This window comes from Camelus dromedarius, chromosome 8 (assembly GCF_036321535.1).
Source record: "Camelus dromedarius isolate mCamDro1 chromosome 8, mCamDro1.pat, whole genome shotgun sequence".
NCBI lineage: Eukaryota > Metazoa > Chordata > Mammalia > Artiodactyla > Camelidae > Camelus > Camelus dromedarius.
In genome coordinates this window covers 4,059,923-4,075,904 of record NC_087443.1, presented here as the reverse complement: position 1 = coordinate 4,075,904, position 15,982 = coordinate 4,059,923, and the positions used below count along the sequence as shown (strand labels likewise).

The 15,982-nt window shown below is 41.0% G+C and overlaps 1 protein-coding gene across 2 annotated transcripts in view; it reads right to left on the bottom strand.

The window, feature by feature from the left end:
* The window catches only part of FMN2 (formin 2), a 285,581-nt gene that overhangs the window by 189,152 nt on the left and 80,447 nt on the right, over nt 1-15,982 (bottom strand). For both annotated transcript variants that reach the window (XM_031460837.2, XM_064487855.1), the window contains exon 4: nt 10,025-10,080. In XM_031460837.2, coding sequence (XP_031316697.2) covers nt 10,025-10,080 — 56 coding nt within the window. The remainder of the gene's footprint in view (nt 1-10,024; nt 10,081-15,982) is intronic.

Below are 15,982 nucleotides of genomic sequence, written 5' to 3'. Positions count from 1 at the left end.
ATGCCAGGTCCTGCTGCTGGCCACTAGTTGGCATAACTAAGTCACAGGAGAGCTGACTGCAGAACCGCAGGGGACCCTGGGGCGAGTGCTGGCTCACTGGTGAGCAGAGTCAGGGTCCAGGTGGCCCCAGGGTTGCAGTCCACTCACTGGTGGGTGGCCAGATCTTGGGGCAAGTACCAGGCTACTGGTAGGCATAGCCAGATTTTGGGGTCTGGTTGTAGGGATCCCAGAGCACATGTTGGATCACTGGTGGGTGGGGCTGGTTCCTGACAAAGTTTTCTGTGGGTCCCAGGTTGTCCTGAAGCTTGTATTGGCCTGCTAGTGGGTGGGCCAGTCCACAGACTGCAGTGCTGCAGTGTTCTTATGGATGGTGTCTGCCCGCTGGTTGGTGGAACTGGGTCCTGGGCCCTCTGGTGGGCAGGCAGGGCTGTGTCCAGAGGCAGCTGTGGGCTCAGGCAGACTTAAGGCAGGCTGTCTGCTGCTGAGTGGGACTATGTCCCTGCCCAGTTAGTTGCTTGGCCTGAGGCTTCCCAACACTGGCACCAAAATGCCGCTGGCCAGCACCAGTGTCCATGTGGTAGAATGAGCCCTTCAAAACAGCTGCCACCAGTGTGTATGTCACCAGGGTGAGCTGCAGTTGCCTCCGGCCTCTGTGACTAACTCTCCAAGATCAACAGGTAAGTCTGACAGAGGCTCCAATCAAATTACTGCTTCTGTTCTGGGTCTCGGAGCATATGAGATTTGTGTGCACTCTTTATCAGTGGAGTCCCAGCTGGCCTTCAAAGCCAAATGCTCTAGGGGCTCATCATTCTGGTGTAGGACTCCTGGGCTAGGAGCACAATATAGGGCTCAGACCCCTTACTCCTTTGGGAGAAACCTGTGCAATTTAATTATTCTCCAGTTTGTGGGCTGCCCACTTGGGTATATGGCATTTGACAGCAACACAAGTCCACCCCTCCTATCCAGCTCACTGTGGCTCCTTCTTTATGTCTTTAGTTGAAGGAGATCTTTTCTGGTAGGTTACAGTCTTTTTCATTGACGGCTGTTCTGCAAATAGTTGTGATTTTGGTGTGCCAATGAGAGGAGTGAGCTCAGGACCTTTCTACTCCACCATCCCTTGGGCATTCTCTCCCAGACTTAATTCTTAAATGTTATTACCTTGGCCAGCTGTTTTTCGTCATAGATTTGAATATAATGAAAAGCAGTATAAAAATTAAAAGACATGAAGAAAAAGAGAAGGAAAAGGAAGAGAAGAAGGAGAGATTGATCCTAAATCAGGTTCTATTAAAAATTAAAATAAAATTTTTAAAAGTGAAAAAGTGATATTTGCAATTTTGTACAGAATCTATATAATGGATGCATCCTTACAAATGGAGGAAAGATAACAAATCTATTTTAGTCAACACAGTGTTTTATTTTATATATCACCAATTTTGAGATTTTTAAAAATATTAGTCCAAATCTATAAATCATTATAACTGGTAGATCTGCCATCCATTTTGGCTGAACAACTGTATACAATAAGTCAGCCAAAATTCTTTCACTTCTGTATAATCTTATATGTGGGTAGTGTTGGTTATTTCTTATAAATTATTTGATTACTTGAATATCACAAAATACAAGTTGCCATCAAAAAATAATACATTCAACAAAGTATTTTCAAAATAAAGTTTATCTGGTTCCCAGAAAAAGAAACATTACTATAATATTAAGGCTAAAAGTGTCGAAAAGAAAGCCAAGATACATTTATGGAAAGCTTCTGCTGAAAATTAATTTGTTCATCTTTGAAACTTTACTTATTTACTATGTAATTCATTTTCTTTAATATTCAGATCTTCAAGTTCTGCTAAATTCTAAGGCCATGTCACTGGCAAGTTAGGATAACTCTAGACGTCTGTAAAATATGAATTTTACTCTTCATAGAAGCATATAAACTCTCTGTTTCTCATGCTCTAAATTCTAAAACAGTCTAAGGTTTTGGAGAAAACCAATGAGATTCCAGATTTACAATAAGCCAAAACATGCTGTAATTCTACAGGAAAAGAAACCCAGATTATGCACAGAAATAAAGTATAATCAATCTCAACTTTGAAAAGGAATATCAAGAAAGCAGGGAGTATCAGAACATACGGTAACTGGTAAATAACATACCCGGGGTGCCTTAAATGAGAACATATTATGGAAAAGGGTTTCTCACAGAGCATTAAAACAGCATCTCTGGAATCCTTACAGTGGAAATGACGAACTATTGAAATTATAACATTTTTGAATTAGAATGGAAATGACAAATCTCTTCCAATCCCTTCACTGCCTAGATGAGAAATGTGAGGTGGAGAGGAGAGGGGTAAGTCAGAAATCATAACTGGCTGGGTAACTTTGAACATCTACGGCAGTAGTTGATAATTTGATTGATGGGAAGGTTAAAGTCACCATCATTAGTGAATGACCAGAGTGGAGGTAATAAACAGCATGTTTAGGAAAGGAGTTAGAAAACAATGGAAATAAACAGCCTTTTTGGTTCCCTCATATCTTCTGAATTTTCTCTCCCATGACCTGAGCTGTGGCAAAGTCCTGAACTATACTCTAAAGCAAAACATTCCTTCACTGTCCCAATTAACTGCAAGGAAGAAGAACAGTCTGTCACAGTTTCCCTTCATTGATGACCCACGCATAAACAACGCAGCTTAGAGTCTCACCCCCTAACCACCTCCCTGCGTCAATACCCAACTAGCCCCCAATGTCATTAAAGTTCCAAACAAAGCTCACAGAAAATCAAATGGAATGGCTTGGGAATGTTACCCCGAGGGGCAGAGCTATACCTTCTGACTCTGCTGCCACTCGGCTGGAACTGCTGTCCTGGTGACCCTAATGTTCTCACTGCCAACACTACAGCTCCAATGTAGCCTGTATAAAGACTATGAAATGATTTCTCATGCCTTCCTTCTTAAAAATCCTCTCCTCGATTGGCCTGTATAATTTTACACTCTCTCGTCTCCATTTGCTTTCCTCTTCCCTCTTTTGAATTTTTTTTTTTTTTTTTTTTTTTTGGAGTAGAATACCAAACCTGAGTAATTCCCAAGACTCTGTCCTTGGCCCACAATCCTCTCTCTCTGTGCTAGGGGAGCTCAACAATTTTTTCATCTTAAATCTCTCAGCTCTGTCCTGCTGATTTGCAAGTTTTTCCCTCTCAACAATATTTCACATTCATTTTGTGATTGTATAGCTTTTTTTAATTTTATCTTTTATCAAGGAATAATTGACGTATAATATTTCTACTTGACATATAATATTTCTATTTGATTACCTAACTTTTCCCTTATATTTAAAATGCATCTCATCCTGTAAACAAGTATCACCTCTCTGCCTTGCAGTTTACCTAGGCTTGGTAGTAGCTTTGATTCACTTTTTGAATTAATTAGTTTTCAAACTTGATGTGCAGCAGAATCCCCTGGAGGGTCTGCTGACACACAGACCGCCAGGCCCCACCCCCAGAGTCTCCAGTTCAGGAGGCCTGGGGCAGGGCCTGAGAATTTGCATTTCTAACCAGTTTCCAGATGATGCTGACACTTCCTCCAGGGACCACACTTTGAGAACCACAGCCTAAATTTATACCCTAGATATGGTCACCTGGTTACCAAAGCCATTATTTCAACCTTTGGCTGCTAATTTTCCTTTATCATATCAGCTCTTTAGTTCAGAATCTCCCCACTTCATAACTGCGAGTTTTAGAGCTGGTCCTCCTGATTTGCTCTAGCCCCCCTCTTCCTATCAAAACGACATTCTCTCATCAGGTCCTTAAACATGGGTTTATCATGGTACGTCCTTGCTCAAAAACTCATGGCTCTTATGCTGAGCATAAGACATTTTAAATTCTCTACCTGGCTCGTAAGGTCTTTAATAGCCTGTGAAATGTGGATACCCTAATTACCTCCCCTGCCTACTGCACTGGCTACTGCGAGGCTTAAATGAGATACAGGCAGTTCTCCTTATGCAGTTACGTTCTATGAAGTCACCGTGAACGATGAATTAGTGAGCACTGGAAACAGAGACCGCTTCCCACGAGCCTCCAGCCACATTTTCTTCAACTGATCAGCACATAACCTTGTTTTATGTGTGTTTCAGTTTCAAGTTACCTTATTTATTATAATAAATATATTTAAATTATATTAAATACATAAATTAAATTTAAGACACACATTTTCTCTGTAAGGCACATCGCAGCCTTCCTGCACCTAGGACACTAAACAGCACTGCAGCCCTATGCTTGCAGGCATTTTAAACAGCAAAGTCATCAGCAGAAAGCACAAAAAGGTGAAAAACGTGGCAGAAAAGACACTATTTACAGAATAAGCTGAAACAAGAAGGCAGAGTTGCCTCGCTCCAGCTTGGCTGGGGAAGGTGCACGCCAGGTGACTCCAGTTTTTCGCCACTTTGCACATGTCTGCAAATGAAGTAAAGGGCCTGTAAGCAGTGGTTTCAGGGCTGTAAATAACTTCTAGCTAGTTGTCAGACTTGCAAATACAGAATCTCTAAATGATGAGGATCAACTGCACTAAGAAGGCAACTTTGGAAGCCAGAGTACTGCTCAGACATGACAATAATAATGACAAAATATCGGCTTACATTCTGAGCGCCTACCATGTGCCAGGAGCTCTTCTAAGCCCTTCATGAAAATTAGTGCATTTAAACCTCACAAAAACCTATGAGACAGGAGTTATTATTGGCCCCATTTTGTAGATAAGGAAATTAAGGCATAGAGAATAAAAAGCATGGCTGAGGTTCCCCAGTTAACAGTGGTATAACTGGGATTTGTGCCCAGACACACTGGTTCCAAACCCAGTCCTCAATCACTATGGTGTGAATATAAGCAAAATTTCCACCACTTCCCAGGGCGCACCTCTGCTTGAGTCAGTGTGGTCTCCCGTATGTTTATTCGTTTGTCACTTTCTGATCTGCCCAGAAATGTCAGGCGCTGTATTAGATACTGGAGGGGCAAACAGAACATGGGTAGTCATAGCTTAAAGGAGCCCTATTACCTCTGAGACACGCATAACACACCAATTATGAGAAGGGAAGGGAAGTGCAGGGATCTCAGAAGGGGCATCAAAAAGGAGTCTCTAGATTGAGGCCTCTCCAGGGAAGTGTCTAGGAGGGAGTGAAGTGTGACATGAGTTTAGATTAAGAAACAGGAATTCATTGGATTAAAAAAGGCAGTAGGAGTGCAGAAGAAAAAAAATGTAAAAGGCAGACATGAAGGATGCTAAAGCTTTCAGAAAACTAGCGTGCCTTTTCAAGGCTGGAGCAAACCGAACAGGTAGGACATAGTGGGGGATGAGGCTAACGGCAGAGGATGGCAAGGAAAAGCCTTGCACGTCAAACTCGGGAGTCTGACTCTTCTTTGAAACCCTATGAGTAGTCATCGAGTGGGTCTGAGCAGACATCAGACACGAGTAAATCTGGAGTTTAGGAAGACAGTTCTGGAGGACTGTGGGGGAAAGATCAGGAGGGGCTTGGACTGGAAGTGAAGAGATCTGCTGGGAGACGGCTGCGGTGACCCACCAGGGCTGGGGCTGGGCTGCAGCGGGGCGGTGGGGCGGGCAGAAGCACCAGAGGCGGGCCGAGAAGCTGGAGGAATGGAGTGAGCGGCCTCTCCCATCCCCAGGACCCTTGCATCTGTCAGTGTCCTCCCCGCCTCAACGCCACGTTCATGTCTACTTCTGTACCTTCACTCTCTTCTCCATCTGCACACTCTCTCTTCTTCCCTCCCCCTGTCCAGAAGTGATCACTTTGAGGACTTGATCTAAGTTGCACCTTTCCTAAGAAGCTGTCCTTAATTACAATTTCTCAACAACGTTCCCATTTTTTAAAATTCTGTAGTGCAACATACACTAAATACTTTGACAAAGTCACATTACATCTTGCAGATCATTTCATGTACACGGAAGAGCCCAGGACCTTACAGTTCTTTGTGTTTCCTTCACTACCTACTACAAATATCTTGCACATAGTGCATCAACAGGCGTCCGATAAAGTTCAGTAAAAGATAAACACCCTTTATAAGCCAAGAACCTTTATCGGCTCAGTTACCCATTTAGATCAGCTGCCTGAACTATTTGCCTTTCTTCCCAGGTCATTACCAGTGTTGCCCAGCATGAAGGAATTCCACACCCTCTAAGGCTCTGTAGAGCAAATACGTAACTTCATTTCACTGTAAGCCCTATGGCCCCAGAGAAAAGTGGAAACAGTGAGTGAGCTCTAATGCTTTTTTCAAATTCTCATCTCAAATTGTAACTGCTTTCCAGATGCCTACTGCTTTTCATTCTTAAAACTGACAGAATAGTTTCTCTTATTTCCTTTTTTCTAAAACTAAAATGTCTAATTTTTTTTCCTCTTATCTAGAGTTTCCATAAAATAAAATTGTACGTTCCAGAAAAATCCTATCTTCCCCTTAACACATTTCGTTGAACATTTTGCCAAAGTGTTACCCATTTTCAAAACTGGTGCCTCCACAAAGGTATCCTTGTGTCTCTGCCCTCCCCAGCCACACCTCAGCCCTCCCCAGACTCACTGAGTCAAAGTGCTTATCAAGCACCTAAGAATGAGCAGAGTCTGAGGTAAACTTCAAGGAAGATTAACCCATGTTTTTGGATCTCAAACATGTCTTTGCCTAGCTTCTTGAACCCCTCTATTTCTTACTCTGGTCTATATTTTAGCTGTGTACTTGTCTTGTGAATTGTGGTTTTGTGGGTTTATAATTAACATGTGAATGCAGGTCACTTTTTGCCTTAGAGTTTAGAAGGAACTTACGTTAAACGTTTTTTTCCCCACCTTTTGATATATCTAATACATTCTAATACAATTCAAGTGACTTGTTTTCATGTCTCCATTTCTATTTCTTCAGAATTACATTCCCCACACCTTTCTTTTGATTTGAACAATTCTTTTTTTACTCTTTGAACTTGTCTCTGCCAAGACACATGTGAGCAAACCCTCAAATACCACTGACCAGGCTGCTCCTCATTATTCACATGCATTTCCTTGATTTGTTCTTAATAAAGATGTTTCTGAAGCTGATAATACATTGTACTGACAGGTCACTGTATACAGAGCACTACAGGAGACTCTTTAAAAGGAGAACCAATAGAAAAGAATATTCAATCCCTCAATTAAGTCTGCAACCCAGTTAGGCATTGAGAGGTTAAGAGGATCCAGGAGGACTGATCAGAGCAGGATCCCAGGGGAAGAGTTTTAAGCCAATTTCAAAGGAGGTTAAAACTGGACTGAAATAAGATTTTGCCACTTCCCTCAAATCAGAAGCATCTTTCTAACATTTGAGAATGTATTTGCATATAAACTGTACAACATATGGGATAAGAGGATGCTGATTTTGTTTAATTTCTTATCATTATCCAGCACTTTGTAATAGATGTGGCTATTCATAATTAATAAATATCTTAATGTGTGGGTAGACTCAACTTTCAATTGCTTGCTGTTACCAATTCTTCCCCCAAAACTAGAGTTTTTAAAGATCAAATTTTATTCTATTTACCTTTCAACTAGTCCATTTACATTAGAAAGACGTTAAGAGTTTTAGGAAAATACTTCAAAGCACACATTTTATATATAATTTCAAAAGTAAAAATAAGTTGAAAACTGGTGGTAACCAGTTTTGCTACCATATATAAATCTTTAATGTAGGTGCAAATGTTTCTAGAGAATGTAATTGACATTTGGCTACAATATTTATATACTGTAAAAATGTAAAAGGATTTCAGTTTATAAATAGTATTTCAAATGCCAAAGAATAAAAAAAAAAGAATTGAAAGTCCTTTTTCAGTTTCATGAAATAACTCTATAGACAGAGCAGATTTTCAGAGCATATTATTTGAAATTAAAATAATCAGTAAATGAGGTCTAAAGAAAGTAGTTTTATTTTAAAACTTCCTAATTCCATAGGAGCCTTTGATGATTTTGGCACGAGATGGTATGAAATATCCACAGGGCTATTCACTCACAGGGTTTAATTTTTATCACAGAGGAGGCAACGTAAGGTATAAAGTCAAACAGACCTATGTTCACATCCTGGCTCTTACCCCTTATCACCTTTTTGACCTTAAGCAAGTTACCTACTATAAACATCATTTTCTTATCATTAAATATGAATTATAATAATTACTTAAAAGATTATTATAAGAGTTGCATAATACAGTAAAAGAACAGGTGCACAGTAAATTGGTAATTAATTCTGGTTTCCTGAACCCTTTTATGCCCAGTTATTTAGCCTTTTATGACACAGATGCACATCATCTAAGGAAAGAATCAGTCCCTAAGTAAACATATGACAAAGAGTTAATGACTCCAAGAGCAAGTGATGTCATTACTGAGTGCTTGACCTCAATTACTTCCAAATATTGTCACCTCCCAATTAGTGTATTACATTTCCTAGCTTCTAGACACTTCACTGGCAGCAAGGAAATGAGAAGGTGTGAAATTTTAATCAATGTATTTCATCTTTGAGATGCCAGGCTGTTTTTAAATCACCCAGTTCATCAGATTTTCTGCTTACTATTGGTTCACAGCTTAAGGAAAACAGAAAATCACTATAATTTTATACACATGCATATCTACCTTGAATTATTACAGCTGGAGTCTTAATATTTAGAGCAAGGTTGTATGTGTTTTATCATTGTTGGTTGTGTAGGACACTTTTTGTCCAGGTTTTCTTTGGCATTATCATATATAACAGGGAAGTCAGTAATACATGCCCGGGAGATGAGAACTAGAAAAATCTAATACATCATCTCAGGTCACAACTCAGTCGTGCCAAAAATGAAAAGCGCTGCAGAAATAATGAAAAGGTCATTTAAGGGCCCTGTTTGTTGTAATTATATCTCACTTTGTTTCTCTTGACCTCTTTTTATTTTCCTTCATCATATTCACTGTCAGCTAATCATTGCACAGTAATCAACATTCAGCTGGGTCCACCACGCCCCTCCAAGTCCCCTCGCCTGATGTGGGTTTCTGCTCTAAAAAAAAGAAGCTGGGAAAACCTGTCCTACGACATTACCCTTAAGAGAATCTTTACTCTTATGATAATGACCAATCTAGACATACTTCTGAAAAGCACGGGAGTGGATTTATGAAATGAAGTTCTCAATCGTTATAGTCTTATTTTTCCTCCAGGAGGAGCAAACTTTCATGTGTGACGCAGGGCTGCTTCACTTAGAGGGAACTCATTTTACACTTGGAAAAATTCTCAAAAATGATCAAATTCTCTGATTTTACAGAGATGAACACTATGCCCCAAAATGGCCTGAGTATGTTGTCACAAACTAACCAGAAACAGACCTGAGCCTGGAACCCAGGAATAAACTGTCTCATTTTCTACTTAGACCACACTCCAGAAAACATTCTTCTTATTGGCAATTTCTAATACTAAATTATTTTAAAAAGTATAGTGGGAGAATATGTAAATAAATTTAAAAAATGGTTTTATACCCAAAAGAGCAATTGCTAAACACAATTACCCTTCCCAATAAGTGTTTCCTATTATGGCAGGAGGTGCATATTTGTGCAGGGAAAGAAGTCATAAAACTTGGCTTCCTTATTAACAGAATAAAAAAGTTTTGTGCAAATTAAACTAATGCTTTATCCAACCAAAGCAACTGAAGAATATTATTTGATTTTAGGAAAGCTCTAACACATTAAAAACTTCTCATCCACATGACTGTTAGCTCAACCAGGCGCATTTCCCTGCGCAGAGCGGCCGCTGCGGGCTCAGCTCCTTGGCTGGACACACAATGACACAGAATCTGAGACACCTGTATTCAGTTCCAGCTCAAGGCTGACTTTCTTGGCAAAGTCTGAATGGAAGAAAGCACCCCCTTCCACCTGCCTGATTCCCGTGCAGGCTGAGAAACAGGGCAGCCGAGCGAGTGGGCAGATGGGAAGAGAAATCAGTTTGTCACAATTTTTAGACAAATAAGAGAGAAAGGGATCCGACATCCTAGTCAAATCTTCTTACCTCCTGAACAGCATCTGAACATTTTTTCGGAGTTTCTAAAACAGCAGATTGAGATTCTGGGTTGAAAAGGAAGAAGACAGTCAATATATTAAAGAGCAAATTTTCCCATTTCTTTGATCAGAAAACAAAACTAACTAAAATATATCTTTAATCATAAGTATCAAACATATCCAGGTTACCTTTCAGTTATATCTTTATGTCATAAGGACATGACTACTTTTCAGTATATTTAACACACAAAATGACTAACACTCATGTCATTAGTTATTTTCAAAGTCAGATTAGCCCTATGCTCGTCTTTACATGTCAATCATGGTTATTTTCCTCAATTGCTAGTTTCTATTTGTGCCAGGAAGTACCTGCAAAGACATTCAACTTTTTATATTAGTCCCTTAAGTCTGCACAATGATAGAAGCCAACTCACCAGTCCTGAAGAATGGAATGTCGAATGTCTTATCTGACTATTTGGCAATCTACCTTCCACTTTAATGAGAGGTAAGGAGCACTCACAAGAGGCACTGAGTAATAAGGGATTTTGCTCCTTCGTGTCTGTCATGTGAGAATCTATGGGACTGCAGATTCTTTCACGCCGGAAAACCTAAGGGACACCCAAGTCTATGTTTTGTTTTGGTTTTTAAACTCGGGGATACTTTCTTCTAAGTGAAGCCTGCATGGTAGTTTGCAAACAAAAACATAACAGAGCCTCCAGGAATCCCCAGGGCTGCGTGGACCGGAGTCTGAAAATGACTCATCGTGTCCAAGCTGGGCATCTGCAGTGAGAGACCCGAGGCCCCGCACAGGCAGCTGGTGGCCACGTGAAGACTACAGTCTGTCTCCTGACTGTCACGTCTGCGCACCCCTGACTGGCACGCAGACCAGACACCTGACAAGACACAGCAGTCACTCTTGGGGACCCTTTAGACATTTCCAGTTTGGTAGCATTTTAGTTGGTGTATGTGACAATGCTATAGAAAAAATACAAGGCATTTATTATTTAAATCATACAGCATAGTGTTAAACTTCGCGGAAAGTTTTCACTTCGCTTGGATTAAAGCGCCGTCCCCACGCGGGCCCGCGGGCCTTCTTTCAGCCACCCGCCCCCCGACCTCTCTGCCCGCCTCCGCTCCAGCCGCACGGCCTTCCTGCTGCCTTCGGGCGCACCAGGCACGCCCCGCACCGGCTCTCTGCGGCGGGGGCGTCTGCACACCCCGCTCCCTGCCCTCTTCCTTCTGAGCTCGCGCAGGCCTTCTGGGCCCGCCATTCAGCAGCAGCAGCCCCTCCCGCTCCCCGGTCTCCCCATTCCCTGGTGATTCCTTCACAGTGTGGCTCCTCAAATGAAATACTACACGATTCACTTGTTTGCTGATATATTTATCAAACTCTATGAAGACAAAAGATTTTGTAGATTTTTTTCCCCTTATTGAACCCCCAGCATCCAAAATAGTGCCTGGTAAACAGCAGATGTTTAAAGTATCTGTTGAGTACTTGTAAGAGGGGATGAAAGGAGAGATCAAAAGAATGAGCCAACCGTGGAAGTGGGAGCCACCAGGGAGAGAGGGAGCTGAGCAGGGAGGGAGGGGCAGGGATCAGACAGAAGGCACAGGCACCACCTGAGCTCCGAGTGTCTCCTTCAGAACAAAAATCACCGAGAAGACCAGGAAGCAGTCACTCACCAACAGGCGTCACTGTGGCACAGAATTAGCAAGTGGCCTTAAAATACAAGCCCTTCCCCGGACAAACGCTGTTTCACTGAGTTAAGCAAAAGGGCTTCTTCCCTCTTACACTGACAAGCCTCTACTCCGAACTTAACGCCTGAGTTAGCCAATTTGGAAGAAAGATCGTTAACAGCAGGGCTAGGAAGAGTTAATATTGAATCCTGTCTAGACTCGAACATTTTTGTTTTCTGCTGTTTTTAAAAGTCACCTCCAAATCCTCCCGAGTACAAGAGACTTGAGTAAAGGCCCTGGGGCTTTGCACTGAAGAGAAAGTGTCCCTTCCTCCTCTCTGTGTGGCTAGTGCAGGAGGAGCCCACAGGGTCCCCTGGTGGAACACTAGCCGCCCAGACAGCAGAAGTGCACACAGCATTTCCTGGCTTTCCTCTGTTGTCCTAGACCTGGGGACCTGCCCCCAAAAGTGAACTCCTGGGCTCTGATGGTGAACAAGAATGTGTACAGCTCGCCAGAACAATGAACTAGAAAGATTTATCAGCCAATATTTTGAACACCTACATCTAAAAACAGTGGATTTCCCTCTAAATCAATGTGACCTGAATTGAATTGACTTTCCCATCCCCTTCTCTTTCACTATACTTCTTATTTCCTTGAATCAGTGTGTTACATCTAGGAGAATCTTATACATGAAAATATTCTCTTCAAAATCAGAAGCTGAAGTATAGGAGTTCTAGAGGGTCAAGATTTTAAGGTGAAAGAAATGCACAGAATAACTACTACAAAGTAAGGGGGGATTAATGAGAATAGAGAAGAAAGAAAAGTGAATGTTAAGGAGAAAGAAGATAGTAGAAAGTAAAAGGAAGAAAAGGAAGGGAAAGAGAAATAGTAAAGGTAAGACTGAGAAATTGCAAAACGTGGAACAAGCATGCTGGGGACCGATGACCAGGAAGCTGGCTTGAGTAACAGCTCAGGTCTAGAGTCGGTGGGCAAGAGTGCGTGAGAAACCCGCTCAGCCCTACAGCACCCTCAAGATGCTCGCCTCTCGTGCAAACTCCCACGTTCTCCTCTCCCAGGGCCCGGTAGCACTTTCGGGAACTGCCTTCTACTACGGAGCTGGCAGCCGGGCCCCATTCATCAACTAGGATGATGGCTTTTAAAGAGTAACTGGTGAGGTTACAAGGGGACATCTGCCAACTCCACTTTCCCTTCTTAAGAATCAGGAAACAAGCCTGGTTTGAACAAACATTACTGTGACGCAAAGTAGAAGAAAGAGCATCTCTAACAAAACTTTAAATGTTCCATTTTTTTTCTTTAAAGTTCCCTCACAAAAGTGTCTGGGCTCCCCACAACTCCAAATATGTTTCAGAGATGATCTCTTCATCACCACAAATAAGCCTACGACTTACAAGACAAAATATACCTGGATGAGTCTCACATTTGTAAGAGGACAGCAAGAAACACGAGTAGGATATGCCGCTCTGCTACGAATGGTAAATAAATCAAATCACCCCTTTAACATATACAGTTATGCCTCCTGAAAATGAATTAAGCAGCCTCTAATAAGTTTTACATTTTAAGGAAATATGCACTTACACAAAATTATTAAACTACAGTTTCTTTAATGGTATACATCAATTTGATCCAAATCTACTCAATTTAATTGAAAGAGAATTCATTACATTTCATTTCAATAGCATGACTTATGACTAGCGGCCTAATAGACGGTAGAGGTCTCTAATCCTGGTGTACCACGTCCTTCCACAAGTGCAGATGCGGTAAATATGTAATTTTCCTAAAAGGGGCCAACCCTGTATTCTGCTTATTGGATTATTTAATAGTGTGGATCCACTGCTCATTGCCAGCAAAGGATATCAGCACATGAGCTTTTGCTTCATATATAAGGGAGAAATGGGGGCTGATTTTTTGAAAAATTGAACATGGAGAGCCATTTATAGGAGACACGACTGACCTGTTCTACATTTTATCCCTTGACCATGTAGCAAGTTGAGAGATGAATGCTATCAAGCATGCCCTTGGCCCCTTACAGAATTTCTGCATCACCTCCACTGAACACGTGTTAGAGCATTAGGACTGAAGGTGGAGATGAGGTGATGCTGTATTTGCATTACATCCCACAGAGTCTCTTTTGGATACAGGAGGCCAAAAAAGTTGTGCCTCTGAGACTACTGCTTTGAATCTCACGGACCCAGGGCACGATATAGAATTGTTCCCACCTCCCTTTCTACTTTCAACCTGAGGGGTAAATTTGCAACTACCTTTAAAAACTGCTAGTCCTTCTGAAATACATTCTGCTTCATTTTATTGTTCCATCCTAAATTCCTTTCATTTTAATCTATTTTCCTTTCCAGCCCTTTTGGACACCTTATATATTCATAAGTTGCTCAAACCTTTTTTTGGAGCCAGAGTAGGTTACAATTCTTTCAGCCAGCATGTAAACACAATTTTTAGGATTTCTACACAAAAAGTTTGTCATGTTTCTACTCTCCTTCCATATATTCCTCCAGGATTTTCTGTGCCCCAGTAGCCTTTCTAAAATCAGCCCTCTGTTCACTCTCTTGATCACTCACATTATTAAAGATAAGGGCCTTGATTTTCCAAAGATGCACCCAGAATGATCCAGTCTCTGTTCACACCCAGACATCTTGATCCTGTTCTCCATGAATTCAAAAACTAAAGTTAATTATCTGCTTGTGTAAATCTACTGAGTAACTTTTGAAACTTGGTACTGAGCCCCTAAAATGGTCCATGGGATGTTTCAGCACACACACAAAACTCCATCAAATACTTGCATTTATGTGCTGAGTAGATATTTTATTTATTTACGTCTTTTTCAACATCAGATCTTCATTTATTTACTCAAATATTTAAGTATATACTATATGTCTAAAGGTCTTAAAATGTTGGGAGTCTACACAAGAGACAGATATGTATAAAAAGATAAATTACATACCTAAATAATTCGAATGATAGAAATATAAATAAAATGCCATGGGACTCCAGAAGAAAGAACCACCAGGGCAGGGAGGTGGGTTGAATCAAAAACGTTAAGGAAAATGAAGAGAGTGAAGATGAAGAGAAAAGATAATTGAAAAAGTTTTCTTCTTATTAATTTCTCTGCCATGAACTTTTGGAGCACGTTGCTTCCTAACTTCCTTATTAGTTCCTCCTAACTCGCCTTGTCCTTCCAGGAGGCATTCTACATACCTCACAAGGTCACTATTGACACCTTAGGTTCCTCTGTGGGGACAACGGAAACATGTTGTAGGGAGCAGAGTGGGAGTGGAAGATCCCCAGGAGTCTGCAGCCCTTGTGCAGCTCACTGGTGGGAAGGACACAGAGGCTTCACCTCCGCCTATGCAATCAGAGTCATTTAACAGAGGGTCAGTCTCTTCATCAATATAAAGAGGTGGAGAAAAAGCCATTTCAAAAAATGCATCATGGAAAAATGAAAGAGAGGCCCATGAGAAAGGCAGAAAAGGCAGCGCCATGAATCTGAATTAGCTGGACATGTGAATTAGAAATCAGTATTAAGAAGAGTCGGAGGACAAAAAAAAAAAAAAAAAAAAAAAAAAAAAGGCAAAGAAAAACCAAGGTGTCAATTTTCTAAGATGGAGCCACAGGTCTTTCTTTCTCAAGAAGAAAAAAAGTCATTGAGCCCTTTTACTTTAAATTAAAACTGAAAGGGGCCACACGTTGCAAATAGTGATTTTAGCCATGATGTCACTGCACAATAATATGCAAGTTTACCACTATTCATAATTATGTTGTCAGTTTGCAATTCATACCCCCCTTTTTTTTTTAAAGCAGTAGACTCTATGCAAGGTTTTCACCATATTATCGACATTCTCATTCTTACTACTGACTGCTTGCCTAGGACAGGGAGGGTGGTGAGGCCCCAGAATGAGAATGCCCTATGGAATCACAGCAGGAAAAGCTTAGACAGGGCCACTGGACCATTTGGACAAAACAGCTGTTGGGCTGCTGGGTTTATAACAGATCAACTTGGAGAAAAACAAGTCACTACATTAAACTATTTTCTACTTACCTCCATCATCCTCTTCAAGAATGCATATTTTAAAAGGAGACAAGTCATTATATTAAAAAATTGCTGCGCTGGCATTTTGCAAGCTATGTCAAATAATGAAGGAAAAACTAGGTACAAACTTCCTGGCATCAATTTCAACTATTGTCTTTTACCAAACTAAAATTCAGATTATCACTAATTAACTTTCCATCTAATGTTCCTCCAGTATACAACAAAATCAAT